Source organism: Vigna unguiculata, chromosome 3 (assembly GCF_004118075.2).
Source record: "Vigna unguiculata cultivar IT97K-499-35 chromosome 3, ASM411807v1, whole genome shotgun sequence".
In the NCBI taxonomy this organism is placed as follows: domain Eukaryota; kingdom Viridiplantae; phylum Streptophyta; class Magnoliopsida; order Fabales; family Fabaceae; genus Vigna; species Vigna unguiculata.
This window is the reverse complement of record NC_040281.1, coordinates 50,035,573-50,055,372: the sequence shown is the minus strand read 5'-3', so window position 1 is coordinate 50,055,372 and position 19,800 is coordinate 50,035,573. Positions and strand designations below refer to the sequence as shown.

Here is a 19,800-nt window from a genome sequence, read left to right as displayed (position 1 = left end):
CCTATATTCATCCTCTTACCTAGTTGAAAAAAATCAAAAATTCTTCGTACTCATACCCATACTTAGTTAATACAAAAATGATCCATTCATCCAAGGACAAATTCAAACAATAAAAACGAAAGAGGGCTTATTTGCTATGGTCTTTGTCTGTTACAATACTTTGATACCTCAAATTGAAACATTAAATAGCAAGAATAATAAAAATAGTAAACTAGTTTCTTATTCATGATTAAGAATGAGTTGTCTCAATCCACTTACCATTTTGAAAATTAACTCGTATTGTTTTTGAAGTAAATCAGACTTCAAGTCATATATGCTTAGGGTAATAATATTTTTTATATACAAATTATAATTATTCTTTTATATAAATTGAAATTATTTTTGTATTATTTTAGCAAATCAACTCAATACAAAGTAACAATTAATTTGATTTGAATAGTATAAAATAACAATAGTGTTTTTAAGACAATAAAAACAATTTAATGACCAAGTGAGGATAATAACACACATGTACAGTAGCAATAATTAATATATTTTTATTTGAATTTTTAAAAAATTTATTAATTTTTGTATTTTGAATAAAACATTATTTAAATTAAAATTCTAAGACGAGCTTGTTAGATATTTTAATAATATATTTTTGTATGAAAAATTAAATTGAAATCTGAAAACAATAATATTATTTATAATATTACATATAGAGGAAATATACTGGTTTATTATTTATATTTTGTAATTATTATTATCTTATCTTTGTAAGGACTACCTGAATTATTATTATTTTTTTGCGCAATTTTATTTTTTATTTGATCTCTTCTTCTCATTATATTTATCCGACAATTACACTGTTTTTAACTCTATTACTTAACATCTTCTTACATGACATTATAAATTATTTACGAATTAATAATATAATTTAAAAAAATTACAACTAATTACGTTGTTTATGTAAGATAAACTGTTTCAATAAATTCATTATAACTCTTACATTGCTATTTTTATAGTTTATATATATATATATATCATTGACGGCTGAAATTGGTTAAGGGTAATGTTTTAGGAGATATAATCTTAAATTAGATAGTCGTAAGAGTGGTTAATAATATTTGAAAAGTAAATTTAGTTATAAATTTATTCATTGGACATGATTTCTAATATATGTTAAATATCAATTGATGTGTGACGTATTGATATTTGGATTATCCTCTGCACGTAATTTCTATATTTTTTTTCTTGTTCCCTCTTTCGTCTCCTATCATTTTTCTCCATCTCCTTTCATATGTCATTGTCTTCTTCTACCTTTTAGATTAAAATTTTTGCATCAGGTGTATTTGTTTTAATCGTGTCCAATAAAAAAAGTCAAGATATAAGACAATTTAAATATTCATTTTTTATTTTTAAAAAAACTTTTTAAAAATAAAATCATAACAAAATTCTACCTTCAAAGCTTGAAACTTAAAAGAATAAAATTTTTATTTTAAAATTTATCATCTTATTTTACTACGCCATGATAGGAATTTTATGTATAAAATTGCTATATAAAAAAACAATAGGGTATTCTGTAATAATATTTGTATATCATTATTCAAAAAACACAGCTACCTCAACAGATTATAACTTATTTCTACTCATATTTCAGAAACAATTTCCGTCTTACCATAAAAAAAAAATCTCAATTCGTTCATATTTAAGATTGCAGTGAAACGACCATCCACGAAACCGTAATTGAACCTGAAACGACCATCCACTTATATTGGTTAAAACACTAAAAACTCCTTTAAACCAAAAATATAATTTGAATAAAAAGATGTCAACACTCGCAAAGTCTGAAAAGAGTAAAAATCTGAATTTTACTAGAGTTGTTTATGTTTCCTTATCCCAATCATATCGAGAATGGTGGCAGAGATTGAGTGGCGACATGATTTTTAACTTTGATGTAGTCTTGACTTGAGGACAATTAAAGTCTCTTTCACCACAAACAAACAAAAACAAAGTGGAAAGATCGCCATTACTACTTTTTTCCTTTCCACTGCCAAATAAACAACCTTATTTTTCATGCTAATGCCCAAATACCAAATGGTGTTTGGTAAAGTGGAGAGCATTGAAAAGGATCATCACTACCTCCCTTTTTCCACTTCAAAAAATTTGATCATCCCAAAGTATACCTTTTTAAAGCCATAATTTAAGCCTGGTACAGTGATCCACACGTTTGTCCTTTTTCACACTAATTTTTCTAACCATCATGTTCATTCAATCACATTATTCTATAATCGTTAAGAATAATGCAATGTTTCTTCCTTAGTATTTGAATCGGTATCATCACAATTCAAACAGGTTTTGAACACACATCATCCTTATCCTTCCCTTGCCGTATGGGTTCAGGGTCGGTGATGCTTTTTCAAACATCATCCTTATGTTTCTCTTGCGCAATAAAAAGGGAATTCATTTATAGCATAAATTTTCAACTTTTATAGCCAAATGGGAAAGTTGAAAAAACACAACATAGTCAAATTGAGGTGGTCCACAATACCAAAATCATTCATTGTGGCTTTAATATTCTACTACACAAAAAACGCTTTCTATACAGCGGCGCAACCATCCTTGCTGACCGTCATCTCCTCTAGGAAATGCAATGTGAACCAACCTGTCTGTCAGCAACTCATAAAGTTAATTAATTTGCTACGTTCTCTCCTTCAAGACGCTCTGTTTCCACACTTCTTTCTCTATGCTCAAGCACAAACTAAATTACCACATTCAGTGTCTTAGATGAAGTCTCAAAAACAAAGACCAACAAAGTCATGCTGGGTGACTATTGACCAACAACCCCAAACCAAAGTTAGAATCTTTGAGACAAAAGCTCATATGGGTGTCTCTCTTTATGTTTAGTTTTGGAGATTTTTCAGTCCAGAATTGGAAATGAGTTTCCTTCATTTCCTCCTTCTGTGTGCGTTGGTTGCACTTTGCAGTTCACACCTGGTTCGTGGAAATGCCGAGCTAAGAGCTCTGATGGACCTGAAAAAATCTCTTGACCCAGAGGACACGCTGCTTGGGTCGTGGACCAGTGATGGTGATCCATGCAGTGGTTCGTTCTTGGGGGTTGCGTGCAACCAGCATAACAAAGTGGCCAATATATCATTGCCAGGAAGAGGTCTTTCTGGTCGTGTCTCTCCAGCTGTGGCTGAACTCAGATGCTTGTCAGGTCTATACCTGCATTTCAACCACCTCTCTGGGGACATACCCAGAGAGATTGCAAATCTAACAGAATTGATGGATCTCTATCTCAACGTTAATAATCTATCCGGAAAAATTCCAACTGATATCGGGAACATGACTAGCCTCCGAGGTTAGTATATAGTTTTGTGGTAGTTTATTGTTTAGTTTGATGTATCAAGTTATCTACAGAGTTTGATGAATTTCTGCATTACATGCTTATTTGTGGGGTTTTAGTTAGAGTTTTGTATATTAATCCAAATTCCCTTGTTCTTTTTACTTTTAGTGCTGCAGTTAGGCTATAACCAGTTAGAGGGGAACATACCCAAGGAACTGGGTTCGTTGAAGCAGCTTAACGCTATATCTTTGCAACATAACAAACTAACCGGTCAGATTCCACTATCCTTGGGTAGCTTGGAGAACCTAACGATGCTATATTTGAGCTCTAACAACTTCATTGGCATAATCCCTGCAACACTAGCTGATATTGCAAACTTGAAAGTTCTAGATATTCAAAACAATTCTCTTTCGGGGACCGTTCCTTCTGGTATGCCATTATTCTTATTTTTTTATTCACCTGTTTTTATACACTTGGACGTATACTGATTAGTGCTTTAAAATAAAAATGAAGCATTGCAGAGATTAAGGGAAGGATTCAAAGGTGCAAACAACCCAGATCTCTGCGGAGTTGGGTTTTCTACTTTGAAAGCTTGCAACAGTGATAAAATATATGGCGTGGGTCAGATTAGTTCCCCAAATAAATCCATAAATAATAATCCCTCAGCAACTTTCTCGAATCCTGCAAATACCCACTTGAACTGTAGCCAGATCCATTGCTCAAAATCAGGAGGGTTTCTCCATCTTGTCATTGCAGCAAGTGTGACAACTACCATTATAACATTCTTAAGTTCTGGAATCTTCATGTTTGTCAGATACCGCCGCCAAAGGCAGAGGATTAGGAACACGTCCGAATGTTCTGAAAGTCAACCTAGTCCTTACCTGCCTAAAGATTTCTACAGAAGTTCATCTCCACTTGTTAATCTTGAGAATTACTACAGTGGTTGGGACTCAGTAGCTGATGGTCAAAATGCAAGTGGATTATCCCTCGAATATCTCAACCGTTTCAGATTTAATATCGATGAGATTGAATCAGCAACACAACACCTTTCCGAGGCCAATCTATTGGGTAAGAGCAAACTCTCAGCAGTCTATAAAGGTGTTCATAGAGACGGTTCTCTTGTGGCCATTAGAAGCATTAGCGTGACTTGCTGCAAAACCGAGGAAGATGAATTTTTGAAGGGGTTGATCCTATTAACCACTCTGAGACACGAAAATATCGTTAAGATGAAAGGTTTCTGTTACTCAAGGAGCAGAGGTGAATGGTATTTTGTCTATGACTTTGCCACCAGGGGTAATCTGTCTCAATATCTTGACAAGGAAGATGGAAGTGACAGTGTACTTGAATGGTCCAAGAGAGTTTCTATCATCAGGGGTATAGCAAAAGGTTAGTTCTTCTCCCTTCTCCCGTTTCTGCATCAGATGGTATCTACTTTATCTGTTTGATATTGATTTTTCCTTCACTACCAGGTATTGGTTATTTGCACAGCAACGAAGCAAGCAAGCCTACAATAGTACACCAAAACGTTTCGGTTGAAAAGGTTATTCTGGACCATGAATTTAACCCCTTGATCATGGATGCTGGGCTCCCAAAGCTTCTTGCAGATGATGTAGTTTTCTCAGCTCTTAAAGCAAGTGCTGCAATGGGGTACCTTGCACCAGAATATATTACTACTGGGCGATTTACTGAGAAGAGTGACATATATGCATTTGGGGTTATTGTCCTTCAGGTTCTATCTGGAAAGGCATTGGTAGGGGGTTCAATCAGGGTTGCAGTTGAAGCTTTTAGATTTGAAGATTTTGTTGACACAAATCTGAAGGGAGATTATTCTAAGTCTGAAGCTGCAATTCTTTCAAAGCTTGCAATTGTGTGCACCCATGAAGTGCCAGAGCTAAGGCCAACCATGGTGGAGGTGATTCAAGAGCTGGCCATGCTTCCTCTCCATTCTTCATAATCTACCACTTTATGTCTTATTCCTAACATATCTTTTGCCAAATAATTGTTTATTCTAGACATTAATTGATTTCGTTGAAGGATACTCTTTTACTGTAAATCCACAAATCCAATGGTAACTTCACATCTCGTAATTGAAAATCCTTGTGACTTTGTCATGCTCATGGTAATTTATTTCTCAAAACTACAAATTTATGCCAAGTAATTATTTCTAATTTAACCACCAACTTTTAATACATAATAAACAAACATCGAAAAAATACCATAGAAAATACATTTTAAATACTAGTCTTTCACAAATTTTGGAAGGATTTAAGATAACATTTTCTAACCTCAACAAACATTCGTTTACGTACGTAACTCGCTTATATTTGGAAATTAAAAATTCTTGAATTACTTTATTTTATAAAATCACGTAAAATTATTTTTGATTTATTTATATGTGATTACCTATGATCATTTCGTGTAAAATGCGATGAAGGGAGAATAATACACCTTTAAAATATAAAGTTTATCATATGATCAATTGTTAAAAATATTTCTTTAATATTTTTTTATTTAAATTAGTTTTTAAGTTAAAAATATCTTTCAATTGTGTAAATTAATTATTATTTTAGAATTAAAAAATCAAAATCAAAATTGAAATATTGCAAATATTTTATATATTATATTCTGTTATATTTTTTAAAAATATCTTTCAATTTTAAAAATTAGTTATTATTTTAAAATTAGGGAATCAAGATTGAAATATTTTAAATTTATAATCTATTACATTTTGTTATATATAATAACAAATTTTTTATATTATATATCTTTTATATCTATCATACATCTCATATCTCTCATAATTTTATAATCTTAACAATTCTCAACACCGATAATGTTTGGTACTGTAATTATATGAGTCTAATATTTTATACTATAATTATATGACTATTACAATTTCATAAACCGGCATCCCAATTAAATCAACATTAAACTTTTCGTATCAAAATGCAAAGTTAAGTGAATGTTTAATATATAGAATTATGATGTGATATTCGATATTCAGAATTGTTTAAAATAAATTTAGTTACTTTAATAAATTGCCTTTGTGTAAGAGTAAAAACAATATTTTATTAAAATTTTGGTTAAATTACTCTTTTAGTCCTTCTATTTGTCAAGTAATATCAGTTTGGTCCTCAAGTTTTTTTTTGTCTCAATTCAGTCTTCATTTTTTTAAAAATGATTCAATTTGGTCATTGCTGTTAATTTTGACCAAACAATGGTAAAGTCAACGCCACATTTTTTTTGAATTCTTTTTACACGTGTCACTCCACAGTTGTGGGCCATGTCAAAATGATTCAATTTGGTTCCTATATTTGTTTTTAGTTTTAATTTAGTCCTATTTTTTTTTTGTAAAAATGAAACAATATTGTCCCTCATTAAATTCACACTAAATTTAGTTTTTTAATAAATCTTATGATGACCCGTGAGTTCTGGCATGTTTTGACATTTTAGTTAGAGGTGTTAAAATAAGTTATTATTTGTGGGTCTTTCTGCCTAAATGGTATTGGTCCAGTTCGGTTAGAATTTTTAACTCGTTAGTTTGTTTTTGTCCAACTTGCCTAATCTGTTATATTTGTGGGTCAAAGATGGGTCGATTTGCCTCGGACTCACTAACCCGGTTTGTTTTATTTTTTATTTTTCTTTATTTGAAATTAAAAAAAAGAAGTAAGAAGATTAAATTTTTATATTATATTTTTATAAAGATGTAAGTATGTAAAACTATTATAGTTTAAATCATTAACATTTACAAATTAAATTTCAATTAAAAGTTATAACAGAGTAATTGAACACGTAAATATAATAATTATTTTAATTTATCTAATTAAATATATTAATTAATCTATTAAAAATTTATAAAATATTTATACGATTAAATATACTTTAAATATTTATTTATAAATATATATACAAAAAAAAATAAAAATAAAATATTTTTTTAAATGAAAAAATAAAAAATGACGAGACAAATTGCAATTTCTTACCCATTTATTAGTAGCAAATCAGCTCGACTTAACCCACTTTAACGACCATAATGGGTTGGACGGTTCCATTTTGCAACTAATTTTAGTTTAAATATTAATAGATAATTCGAATTTAAATGCCAATTTTTAGCATGACTTAGCATGGTAATTATTACATGCTAAATTTTAGTTTCATATTTTTAGTAAATAAAATTATTTGATGTATTTTATAAATAAATAAATGAAATGAAGATTAGAATCCAAACTTCAATTTTGTTGACTTATTGTAATCCTCCCATTTTTTTAAACCTAGACCTCCGTCATCGTTTCTTGTTGTTCAATAAACATTTAAGAAGAAATTTTTGAACATTAACTTTAAATTATGATCATATAATGAAGAACACAAAACACTGTTTGTTGAATCGTGTCTATAGTTAAAATTAGGTGATCTTCTACTAATGTTTATAATTGAACTATTTCTACTACTAATTAAATTTCTCTAATAAGTATGAGTGTATACTCTTATAATCTTTAAAATGATGTAAATTGTCTAATATTTAAAAAATAATTATGTCACAATTGAGATATATACATAAAGTTATTTAAGACGTTTTTTTTACATTATTCGATAAGTGATCTTAATGCCTTTGATCTTGTTTTATTATTCAATAAAACAAAATTTTCTTTGGTTTTTTTAAGAATCCATCATAACTAATAAGAAATAAAAAGATAACAAAGCAATTGAACACCAAGTGCTAAATTATTCAGTGTCATACTAGCATTTATGCGTGCCTCCAATTGGTTCATAAAAACGTTGTATAGTCAATATTTGTGTTAATAGGAGAGTATATGTCGAGGTTTCTATATAAGAGGTGTCTTATAATTGGGAGTATTAAAGAGTTTATTTGATGTAAAAGATGTATGCAATTATATATGTATTTAATTGATCTTTATGATTAAAATTAATTTGCGGTAACATTTTGGGATTTAAATTATTTTCTTTGCCTTGTAACTATCCAACATCAAAATTTTGGTAAGAAACATTAAAAAAGAAAAAAAATCAATTTAGTCTTCTGTTGAGTTATTAAAGCAACTTGGTCAATAATTAAGCGATCATGAAAAATATATATTTGAAATATTAATTCACAATGATAATATTAAAGGAGGGAGAATTTTGTTCATGTTAAGAATGCATGTTGTGTCATCACATTAAAAAAAGAAAAAAAGTCAAAGGAAATGAATGAGATGACTCAAAAGATGGTTCAAATAGGATATATTCTTAGATCTTCAATTGTTGACTTTTTTTTTGCTACCATTGCTTGTTGAATATTTTTGCTACCATTGCTTTTTGAAGTGGATTAGGCTATTTGTTTCTTAAAATTGTGAATTATAGCTAGAATAAAATGGAAAGATGATATGATTGGACGTATTATAGTTAGGGCTGTGCATAATTTACTAAACTATACTAAACTATAGTTAATTGTACTATATTAAATTAAAATATACTAAACTATTCATGATAATAATTGAACTGTACTATAAAATAGTTCAGTTTTAAGAAACTAAACTTATGTTAAGTTAACTAAGTTAACTATTGAACTATAATAGATTGAAAGAGCAAAATACCTCAAATAAAATATTAGTATTAGGATAAGAATTGGACTTATGTGTTTTATATCTTACCTTCTATTCTTTCTCTTTCATATTGAAATTTTTATTTTATTTTGTCTTAATTTTTTTTCTTTACTCTTTATTTGAGAAAAATATAAAATATTTATAATTAATTTATTAAAAAAAATTATAAATTAATTCAATATCTTATTTTATTTTGAATGAATTTTACTATGTAATGTTATTTTTATGTTATGATTTTACAGAAATTATTTTTAAAAATTAAATTCTGTGACAGCTAACATTTTTATAATTTTTTATTTATATTAAAGTTTTTTGTAACTTAAATATTGAAATTAGTATAATAAATATAAATATTGGTACTAACGTATTTTTTATTTTAAAATCTTATGTAATATTATTTTCTAGTTTTAAAATATGTATTATGTGGCATCAACTTTTTTAAAGAGAATTTATTTTAACAAATTCTTAAAATATTAATTTTAGAATTTCATAAAATTTCTATAACATTTTTCACACAAATATTAATGAATACAAATGTTAAAAAAAATATTAATTTTGAGAATTTTCTAAAATAAATCCTTTTAAAAAATTTTACGCAACATAATAAACATTATAAAACTAAAAAGTAATATTACATAAGATTTTAAAATATAAAAAATAAGTTAATACCGATATTTATATTTATTATATTAATTTTAATATTTTAATTACATTTTAAGTTACGAAAAACTTTAATATAAATAAAAAAATAATAAAAATGTTAATTGGTGTATTGAAGTATGATGCATATTTCAAGTATTATTTTCTAAACATTTTCAAATTATAAACTTTAGATTATTATTACGTAGTACAATCATATGTAATTAGTGCAATTCGATTCAAAATAGTGTAATTCAGTTCAAAAATAGTGCAATTCAATTCAAAATCAATGCAATCCGGTTTAAAAATAGTACAATTCAGTTCAAAAAGAGTGAAGTTTATTCAAAATCAGTGCAATTTGGTTCAAAAATGGTTCAAAAACAGTGTAGTTAAGTTAAAAATTAGTGTAGATCAGTCCAAAAATAGTGCAGTTCAGTTCTGACGTAGTGCAGTTCATAAAACAGTTCAGTTTATAACAGTTCAGTTCAATTTATATTATAGTGCAGTGCAGTTCAGTGCAGTGCAGTTCAATCCAGTTTATTTTTAAGAATAACAGTTCAGTTTATCTGAATTGTTTTCCAGTTCAGTGCAGTTCATGCAAACAGTTTTTTAGTTCAGTGCAGTTTTTGGTAGTGCAGTGCAGTTTGGTTTATTTTGCCCAGCCCTAATTATAGTATATAAGTGGGATGCAAATCTCACTTCACAATCTAATTTTATAAGGTTGAGTTTGTAAGATTGAATTAGACTTAAAATACACTTTTAATACGGTATGAAAGTGAAGTTAAAACTTATCCTATCAAATTTTCTTCAATATTCCATTCATATCAAAACTCCGAAGGACCATCCATTTCTAGATCGAGTATCCACACACGCCTCACCTGACCAACAGAACACCACACACTGCTTACGCACACACCAAATCCTCACATCACTCAAGCCCATTCATCCTAAAACCCTCACGCACAAACTAACACCACCTCAGTCGCTCACTCATCCTAACACCTAATGCACAAGCTAATACTCATCTAACCCGGTCACTCACTCATCCTTACGAATAACACACGCACACACTAACATTCACTAAGAGTCACTCACTTAACTTCACTAACCAATGCACACTTCACTCACTCGGGGAGACACTATAAAAGCAGAGGAAAATAAAGAAATAGGGGTTGAAGGAGTTTTTTTCCGGAATTTTGAATTTGAAGGGGAGGGAAACGGAGAAAATGAGAGGTAATAGGGTTTGAAGAGTCAGAGAGGAGAAGGAAGATTGGAATAGGAAAGAAGAGAAATCACGTCAACGAAGGTGTCCGCTCTTCATCTTTTCTAAAGTTTCTATTGAATTTTATTTTGAATTGCTTGTTCGAATTGCTCGTTCATTGGGTGGATTCGCGTTGATTATTCCCTTTAATTTGTACATTCATCATCTACTCACCCTGGATTTGCATTAGATTTCTGTTTTCTGAAGTTTAGTTTCTATTAAATTTGATTCATATGCAATTACCTTTACTTTCACCGATTATGATGCTTGATATTAGTGTTTCATTGCTCAATTCTTGATTTGTAATCACGTCTTATAATTTTAGTTGATTTTCTGGTTTTCTGTCTTCGGTTTACTTTCTTTTCGCCCTATTCACGTTTTTATAATTTTCTTTTCGCTCAAGCAAATCCACTGATTTTCTGATTTTATAATTTTCTGGTTTGCTTGCTATTCATGTTTCATTGCTATTAGTTGCTTTCTTTTCTGTCTTAGTTGATTTGTATTCACGTTTTATAATATTAGTAACTAGGATCAATTGCTAACTCTCTATTTTCATTTCAATTTACGCCTTAATATGTTCGATATCTAGGTTAGGATAGTTATTTTTACCCTGTTAGTTAATAATCTGAGTTTTAGGATGTGACTTTTAGATTTTGCCTTTTAATCATAATTCTAATCGGAAATTTACTATGTTTTATGAATTCCAAACGTGTTTGCATTGCCAATTGCCTCCTTGATTCTTCATACAAAAATCTCACCTTTCCTTGATAGTTTAGGTTTTCTAGAATATGTAAATTTGGGGCTATGAACCAAAACTTGCATTTTTGAAATAATTGTTCTAGTAGGTCATTAGCACCATTCTAACTAGATTTAGATGTTAAAATCATGATTTTATTTACTCATTTAGTTTTAGTTAGCCAAGAGTTCATTACTTTTGGCTGTCAAAAATTCTGGTGCATCATTCTAAGTGTTTTTGCTGCACAAGCTTGGTTACATATTGTATTCATAGTTCCACTTTCTGGAGTAATGTTTTGATGGTTCAGGTTTGAATAAGAAAAATGAATCAGCATCCCAGTGTTTGAAGCACCAAAGAAATGTTGTGTTAAAGATTAAATCAATGATATACGAAAAGTATTTGAGCTTATATAAAGGTTTTTTGGGTAGTCAAGAGATGAGAAACCAACAATGTGTTTTACATATGAAGACACTTGAAATTTGGTTCATGTGCTTCTAAACTTCAATAGTTTTTAATAAAATCATTGAAATTGTCAAAGAACTTATAGTGTGTTTACTATATTCATACAAATTAAGGAAATAAAGTTGACTATTTTGTTTGATTGTTAGATATCCCATATCAACTTTAAGCTGATTTTGTTAAGTGTAGTTAAGCTTAAATTCTACTTTGTAAGATGGGATTGGAGCATACTAGCAAGGTATACTGGGCCATTATATCACTATTGGGCCGATATTGGACCATCCATCCATAAATATCTATTCTCATGTTTGAGATGTTCATTCTTTGGCAGTGGGAGTGTGTTGAATCCCACATCTTTAGAGATATGACCAAATTATAATATATAAGTGGGAACAAATTTTATCTTTCATGTCAATTTTGTGATTTTGAGTTAGTTTAAAGTCTACTTTCCAAGTATTAAAAAGGTGCAGAAGATTGTTTTCACAATTTATTATAATATATAAGTGGGTACAAATTTCATTTTTCATACCAATTTTGTGAGGTTGAGTTAGATTTAAAGTCTTCTTTCCAAGTTATTAAAAAGTTGCAAAAGATTGTTTTCACAATTTATTATATGAAGTTAAGAATGGGTCATAAAAGGAGATGTCAAGAAGAAATAGCACTAATTTTAATCTAATTAATCTTGACTATATATTTCAAGATGATCCATTGTCTCTTTAGATTGAGGAAAGAGAACATCCACTGATGGAAACAAAATTGGGTGGTTGCTTCCTATAATTGATACTGATAGGGATATATAGAAGTTGGTGACGATATATCCAAAGATCATGCTATAGGCATGACAAGAACTTAATGACTGTGGTGATAGAAAAAGTGGTGTGGTTCACGTTGTAGGAGAGGAAAAATTTAGCAAAATGTTATACCTGAATATTTTTCCAGTTCTATTATTGTACAAAGTTTTAGTGACCATGGTATTGATGAATATCTCAAAGTAGTTAAGAGTCAATAGAATGGTAAGTCAAAATTATTATTTTGGTGTAATGTGGAAAGTTCTATTCCATTTAAGCATTTACATCCCATAATTGTAAATTAGTGACTGATCATAATATGAGGTGTGAATTTTGCGTGAATGAAGTTCATCTAATGAGACTAAGTTAATAATTATAAGAAAAACAATTAGTTCCATTCCATATCCCCCAATTCGAAGCCTTGTGTGGTTCTGTCTACTCCATGCGTATCTATCAATTCGAACATAGTTTTGGGAACAATAATGAAATTAAGAAATGTAGAGTCTGTGGGATTATATACATCTCTGAGTAACAAATTTTATTGATGCCTAGGTGAAGGAAAACCCAATCATGATGGGCTTTCTTCTGTGTTTGAGCAAATCGAAAGAGTGGTCACTGTGTTACATCAAGACAAGAAATCCATCTCTATCATTATAGATGATATATCTTTTTTTGAAGTTGCTGCTAATGGTTCTTCAGATGATGTTTTAAACTTGTTGCATTATTGTCATACGTTAACATCAGAATATGTAAGATAATACCCCCTTTGTGTTTGAAATCTATTCCAATGTTTTAGTTCTTCATTTCTGTATTTGTGTCACAGGGTTGTGCATTTATTGCACTTGATCATAAAGATATTTATTTCAATGGAGACAGGACTGCTGTTATCTTAGAAATGGAGTACCTTGCTGACATTTTGGTCAAGGCTGAACCATTGGCCACTGGTTTAGCAAAAGATGTGCATGGTCAGGTAGACTTGTACTGCACTATAATAAATTCATACTGAAACTGTTTATACAATTCCAAGTTTTTCTAGATGTTATCTTATTAAAAATAACCCGTTTAACTTCCTTTGGAGTTGACACCGACACCATATAGGTTTTCCTATCTTTCCATCATTATCTAAGCTTATGACAAAATTGTTATTTTATATTATTTCATTTTGTTGATTATGTTTTATTGTTCATTTTATATGTAGTTGATGGTGTTAAATAAGGAAATACAACATCAGCATGGAATTTCAGCCATTAAGAGTTACAATTTTCACTTCAAGATCAAGGAAAATGGCATCGAGTGCTTTTATCCTGGTACAAAAATCCAATGATGATCAATGATGCTGATACGGAGAATACTTGCTCGATTTTGTGAGATGATTGACACATTTGGAGTTATTTCAATGATTTTCTCACTTTACCGTGTTTTATTTGAATAATGCAAGCCTAGGAGCAGTAAATGTTAGCCATATACTCAAAATTGATGCATAAGGTTAGATTTAACTAAAATAATATTAATTATTTACATGGTTTTAAGGCGAACATTAACTTCTGCTTTCATTAGATACATACGACAAAGAATCTTTTGAATATCTTTTAGATATATTTAATTTTTTATCCAATAACTATACACTTTTTTATATTTTTATGGAAATATAGGAAAAAATTCTATGAAAAAATGTTTTGATTTAATTCTATGTTACTTAATATATGTAATTCATTTTTAAAAAGTATTATTTCAAGTCTAGGCTTGAATTTAACATTTATTGATCTAAATTTATTTAATATTACTTTTCTAGTATCTTATGTTTTTTTTTTTTCATAGTTATAAAATCAATTATACCGATATACTAACGAAAAGTCAATGCTAGATAAAAAAAATCACTGAAAAAGTATATTCTAATTAATGAATTGATGAATTTAATAATATAAAATGTAAATCTTAATATTAAAACATAATTGGTTGTGTAAAAAACATGATTGGTTTTGAATACTAAATGATTGCTTCTTTTTCTTTTCTAATTGCTATTTTCATGGCCACCGAAAACAAATGTAGAGAGCATAGTAATTTTATGTGGGAATTTATGGTCATCTACTTTTCTTTTTCTTCTTAATTTTGTTGTTATTTAATAATCTTTTGTATTAATATATATATTTTGTATAGAGTACTCTTACATGCTTTCTTTGTGAGAATATCCAAAATAAGTGGAACTTTCATATTTCTCTTAAACAAATGGGGTATTCAATTTTTAGAAGAGTGTACAAGCTTTGAAGAGGTTATTTGACAAATAATACTTAGGGTTTTTCTTGAAGAAACAAGTAAAAATAATACTTAGATTAAGGTCAAGATTGAAGGTTGAAGAAAACCTATATCTTTGAGTGTTAGTAAAACTTAGTAGTGATAACAAGAAATGAAATTAAACTTAATAGTTGAAATGAAACAATATAAAAATGTGTGTACTCTTTAATGTCCTTGATCTTATATTTAAAAGGTTTTATTAAAAAGTTGATTTTATCTTTTAAAAGAGTTTATAAAAATGCATAAAATTTTCTATTACTCAATTTAAACTCCTTTTTGGATACTATTTGCCTTATTATATAGGATCGAGGATGAAATAAGTATAACACTCATTTTATATATAAAGAAAAGATATCTTAATTTTTTTAATATTAATAATTTTATCTTAAATTAGTTATAAAATTATGTTTAAGAAAAAAAAATATCAATGTTTTTTTTTAGTAATAATATACTTCTACTAAATTAATTATAAAATTATATTTAAGAAAACAAAATCTCAAAACTTTTTTAGTATTAATATACCTTAATTAAATTAATTATAATTTTATGTTTGAGAATAAAATTTAATTAAATTATCAGTAGAGTTGTCAAAACAGGTCACATGAGTTAGTCACTTAGTGAGTCAACCCAATTCGACTCACTTATTAACGAGTCTAAAAAATTTAAACTTGACCCTACCCACCATAGATTGGTGGGTTAAACAGGTTAGTTCACTTAATTAAAAAATATATATAATTTTTTTCTTCAATACTAAAAAAAATGAAATTATAATTTTGATTAAAATCTAAATAAAGTTAAAGTATATTATATGTAGGTTCACAAAAATTACATTCAGCGGTACTAAATGTCAAAGGAAAGTGACATTAAGTTAATAACTGTATAACATTTTACCTTTTGAATTTTTATTTCATACCTTTTTACTAAGTTGTATTTGTTCTAAATATTTATATAAAGTTGTATAGTTCATTTTGTGCCAAAAAAAAATTAGTTACACCAGTTTAGAGAGAGTATTAAAGGTATAAGAACGTTTATGGTTTTCATTTTAATATAATTTAATGTTTAAAATTTCTGAGTGAGTTGGTTTATGGGTGGGTTAAGTTTATGGATGTGTTTCATGATAACATTTCAGTTAACATTGAAGCAGAGATGTGTTAAAGGGTGTAAACAAGTCAAATATTATTATGACACGTGTTTAAAACATCAAATAAACTTGATAAAATTAGGTTAAAATAATTAAATTCACGTATTTATAAAGTTGAAAAACTAAATTAATCCAAAATTTTGAAAATAAACTAATTCTAATTTTCGATTAAAGTTAAGAAACCGAAATCACATTTAACCCTATATAAAATAATAATTGAATCAAAATGAGAATTTAAAAGTCTTTTTAGCTTTAGCTTTAAAGCGCATATCCTTCCGGTGTTAAGTCAATCTCAAAATTGACTTGTACCATTTCTTTTCTACCAACACTCAACATTATGTCTATTGTAAGTATTATGTAATATGTATGAACAAAGATCATGAGAAGAAATTGATCTGTTTTATAAGAAAGATTATATTTACATAGGAGAATATTCAAATACATATGAAGGGGGAGAGATTAGTAATGAAGATTATGCATTGCACATTATTGACAACAATGCACTTATACTTGGGTTAAGCACGTATCCCTTTTTTTATCAATATATTTTATCTTATTATTATCTAAAAGAAATTTATATATAGTACCAAATATTTGTGTTAGTATATGCATTATCTGTACATTGCTTCTGATACAAGTCGTGCATTTTTTGTTTCTTACTTTTGAATTTTGGTTTAGACATACGTGTGTGTATAAATATATCTAAAAATAAAAAAATAAATTATCACTTTGAATATATTAATTAATTAAGATAAGATGGTTTGATATATATTGACATGTAATTTAATTTTTTAAAATTCTTTTACTATTTTTGAGTTGAAATTTCCTATAGTTTCCTTATTCAATTTATCTTGCTAAATATCTTCTTTTTTTTGCTTCGATAAACAAAATATTGGTAATATTCTTGTTATAGCTTGAAGGCCACAATGGAGAAAAATAGACGATTGTATTCCCTTAATATAATTTTTTTAAACTAGTAAATGCTATTAAAAATCACTAGTCTATTAATATTATTTTTAATCAGAAGCTTCTTATAGTACTTAATCACTTCTCTTAAGTAATCACTTTATCGATCTTTCTTCGAATCTTCAAGCTGATAAATAAGACTGGTCTGCTTTCATGGAATTGAACAATTCAATCTACGACTGTCCAATGATCAGGCTTTTCCATTCCATGCATTACGATTGATTCTATGATTATTTCCTTCTCCAAATCTCGCACTTCCTTCATATGTACGTGGTGTGAGTTCAAAATAATTGTTAGAAGTGAAATTTAAGTCTAATTCAACCCCACAAAATTAGTTTGTAAAGTGAGGATTGCATGTGGGTGGTCCGTTAGCGGCCCGATATCGGATGAAACAGAATGTTCAAAAAAGTTCGCTAGGATAAGCTCTAATACCACGTTAGAAGTGAAGTTTAAGCCCAAATCAATTCCACCAAACCGACTTATAAGATGAAGATTGTACCCACTTATATATTGTGAATTAGCCTTATCTCTAGTCGATATGAAACTTTTAATAATAATAGTTTTTCATGAATTACATTGTGCTTGAATTCAAAATCAGGGTTTACTTTTCTTTGGTCCATTTTTATTTAAACTTTAGTAAAATTTATTTTATGGTACATCTAATATTAATATTAATATGACATGATATTAACAAATTTGAATTAATGTAGTTGAGATGCTTGATCAAAATCTTATATGAATAGAGAAGTTGATTGCCGTGCAACAAATTTTTTAGTTTTGTTTGTTTTTGTCATAAATAGTGTGTTTAGGAAAACTTGTTGCTTTCATTTTCAGTTTTTTTAATGTAAAATATGTCGTTTATAAAACTAGTTCAATGTTTGCAGTTGAAATTTAGAAAAAAAGAAAAATTAACAAACGTGTTATCATGATTTTTTGATACTTTTTTCCTTTTATATACAGAAACGGATTTTCAACAAAACAAAATTAATTATCTCAAAAATCTTTTTGAAAAAAATTTATCTAAATAAAACTGATTTTAATTAATTAAAATATTAATAATGATGCATATAATTAATTGTTCCAAAGATGCTAAAAATTGGCAAAGGTGCTCAATTTGTTTAGTTAGTTTAATTTTAAAAAGTGTGTATCGTTTGCCGTTGCTCATTTATAAGGGGACAAAAAAAGAAAAATAGATCCAAAATAACAAAATTATTGAAAGTTTCAATTATCTTAATCCGGTGGACATGTGAATGAAAGAAATTCGGAACCAAGCGAAAGGAACTTTTCTCCTTATTTTTTCCTGTTTCTTTAACTAAAAAAACGATACTTTGTTTTAAAAATCGACTAGACCTAACTTATTCTTAAAATTTCATTCAAAAAGAAAGATTAATTTAATTGTTCAAGGAATATTTTGACCACATTCTTAATAAACGCAATATATTTTATTTCTTCAATTTTGAAACAAAAGGAAGGAGGAAAAGTTCGCTTTAACGAAGAGCATCAGTATTATTGTTGTATTATTCAAATTTTTATATGAAAAAGAATAAATGATGTCTGAGCACAGGTCAATCGTAACCACGACTAACATGAAACATGAATTTCTTTTGGAAAAACAAATAAATAAATTATTTTCTTGAGTTAAAAGTAATATATATATATATATATATTTTTGTAAAAACAATTACGTATATATATTTTATTTGTTTTTTTTTAATTTTTACAAATTAGTTTAATTTTTAGAAAAAAAAAGCTTCTTATTTCTTTTTTAAGAAAGTTTATACGGAATAATTTGTTTAAGGACCCTTGTTTTTTTTAATGGTACATGATTAACATTGTGAGTCACAACTCAGATAGAACAATTTATATCATCACATATGTTTGGTTTCACAAGTCTAATTCAAGTGCATTTATCCAGATAATATTAAGTTTAGAAGAGTTTAATTCCTAATATGACATGTCGGATGATTGTGTTGTATATTTTAAAATGAAAACTTGTATGCATATGGAAGGTGTTAAAATGCACTTGTGTCATTTATTCAACCAGCTTACCTTATCTATTTTCTTGTTTGTCTTGTGTTATGTTTCTTTTCTTTTGTTACGATCACCAATATGATGTAAATAGAGAATGATGCATGCGTAAATACATCAATGGATGTGGAGAGTCTTCCGGTTGAGGCTTGGATTAGTTGAATTAGAGACGTGTACAGTTTTGATAAAATCCCTTAGTGTTTCAAACCTTTAAATTAACTCGTACTATATATAAAAGAAATTATTGTTGCACAATCCCATATTTCTAATGCTTGACAGAGATAAATCCACAATGAACTTGAATGACCAAGATAAGTAACTTCAAACCGTAGTTGAGAAAACCTATATACAAAAACAAATAGCAATCCAATAAGGATAGAAACAAAAAATCAAAATGTGCCCTTTATGCATAAAAGTGTTATTGATTAAATGAGAGAGGAAATAACTTGAAAATTGACAACAGTGAAGTATATATATAAGTTTTGAATCATCGAAGGAATATACTTTATATAAATGGAGGTGGTGAATTGTTTGTTGGAGCTGATTATAACTTTGGAGGGTCATA

At 28.3% G+C, this 19,800-nt stretch overlaps 2 protein-coding genes across 2 annotated transcripts; both read left to right on the top strand.

Annotated features, from left to right (window-relative positions):
• Window positions 1-2,503: 2,503 nt before the first annotated feature.
• LOC114178788 (leucine-rich repeat receptor-like serine/threonine-protein kinase At1g17230) lies at window positions 2,504-5,422 on the top strand. Its single transcript, XM_028064878.1, has 4 exons — window positions 2,504-3,343; window positions 3,497-3,757; window positions 3,842-4,714; window positions 4,798-5,422. The coding sequence occupies exons 1-4, from the start codon at window positions 2,917-2,919 to the stop codon at window positions 5,280-5,282; spliced, it is 2,046 nt and encodes a 681-aa protein (XP_027920679.1). The 5' UTR covers window positions 2,504-2,916; the 3' UTR covers window positions 5,283-5,422.
• Window positions 5,423-6,827: 1,405 nt separating this feature from the next.
• LOC114175513 (elongator complex protein 6-like) lies at window positions 6,828-14,359 on the top strand. Its single transcript, XM_028060269.1, has 5 exons — window positions 6,828-6,846; window positions 10,805-10,870; window positions 13,361-13,557; window positions 13,632-13,778; window positions 14,007-14,359. The coding sequence occupies exons 1-5, from the start codon at window positions 6,828-6,830 to the stop codon at window positions 14,130-14,132; spliced, it is 555 nt and encodes a 184-aa protein (XP_027916070.1). The 3' UTR covers window positions 14,133-14,359.
• Window positions 14,360-19,800: the final 5,441 nt, after the last annotated feature.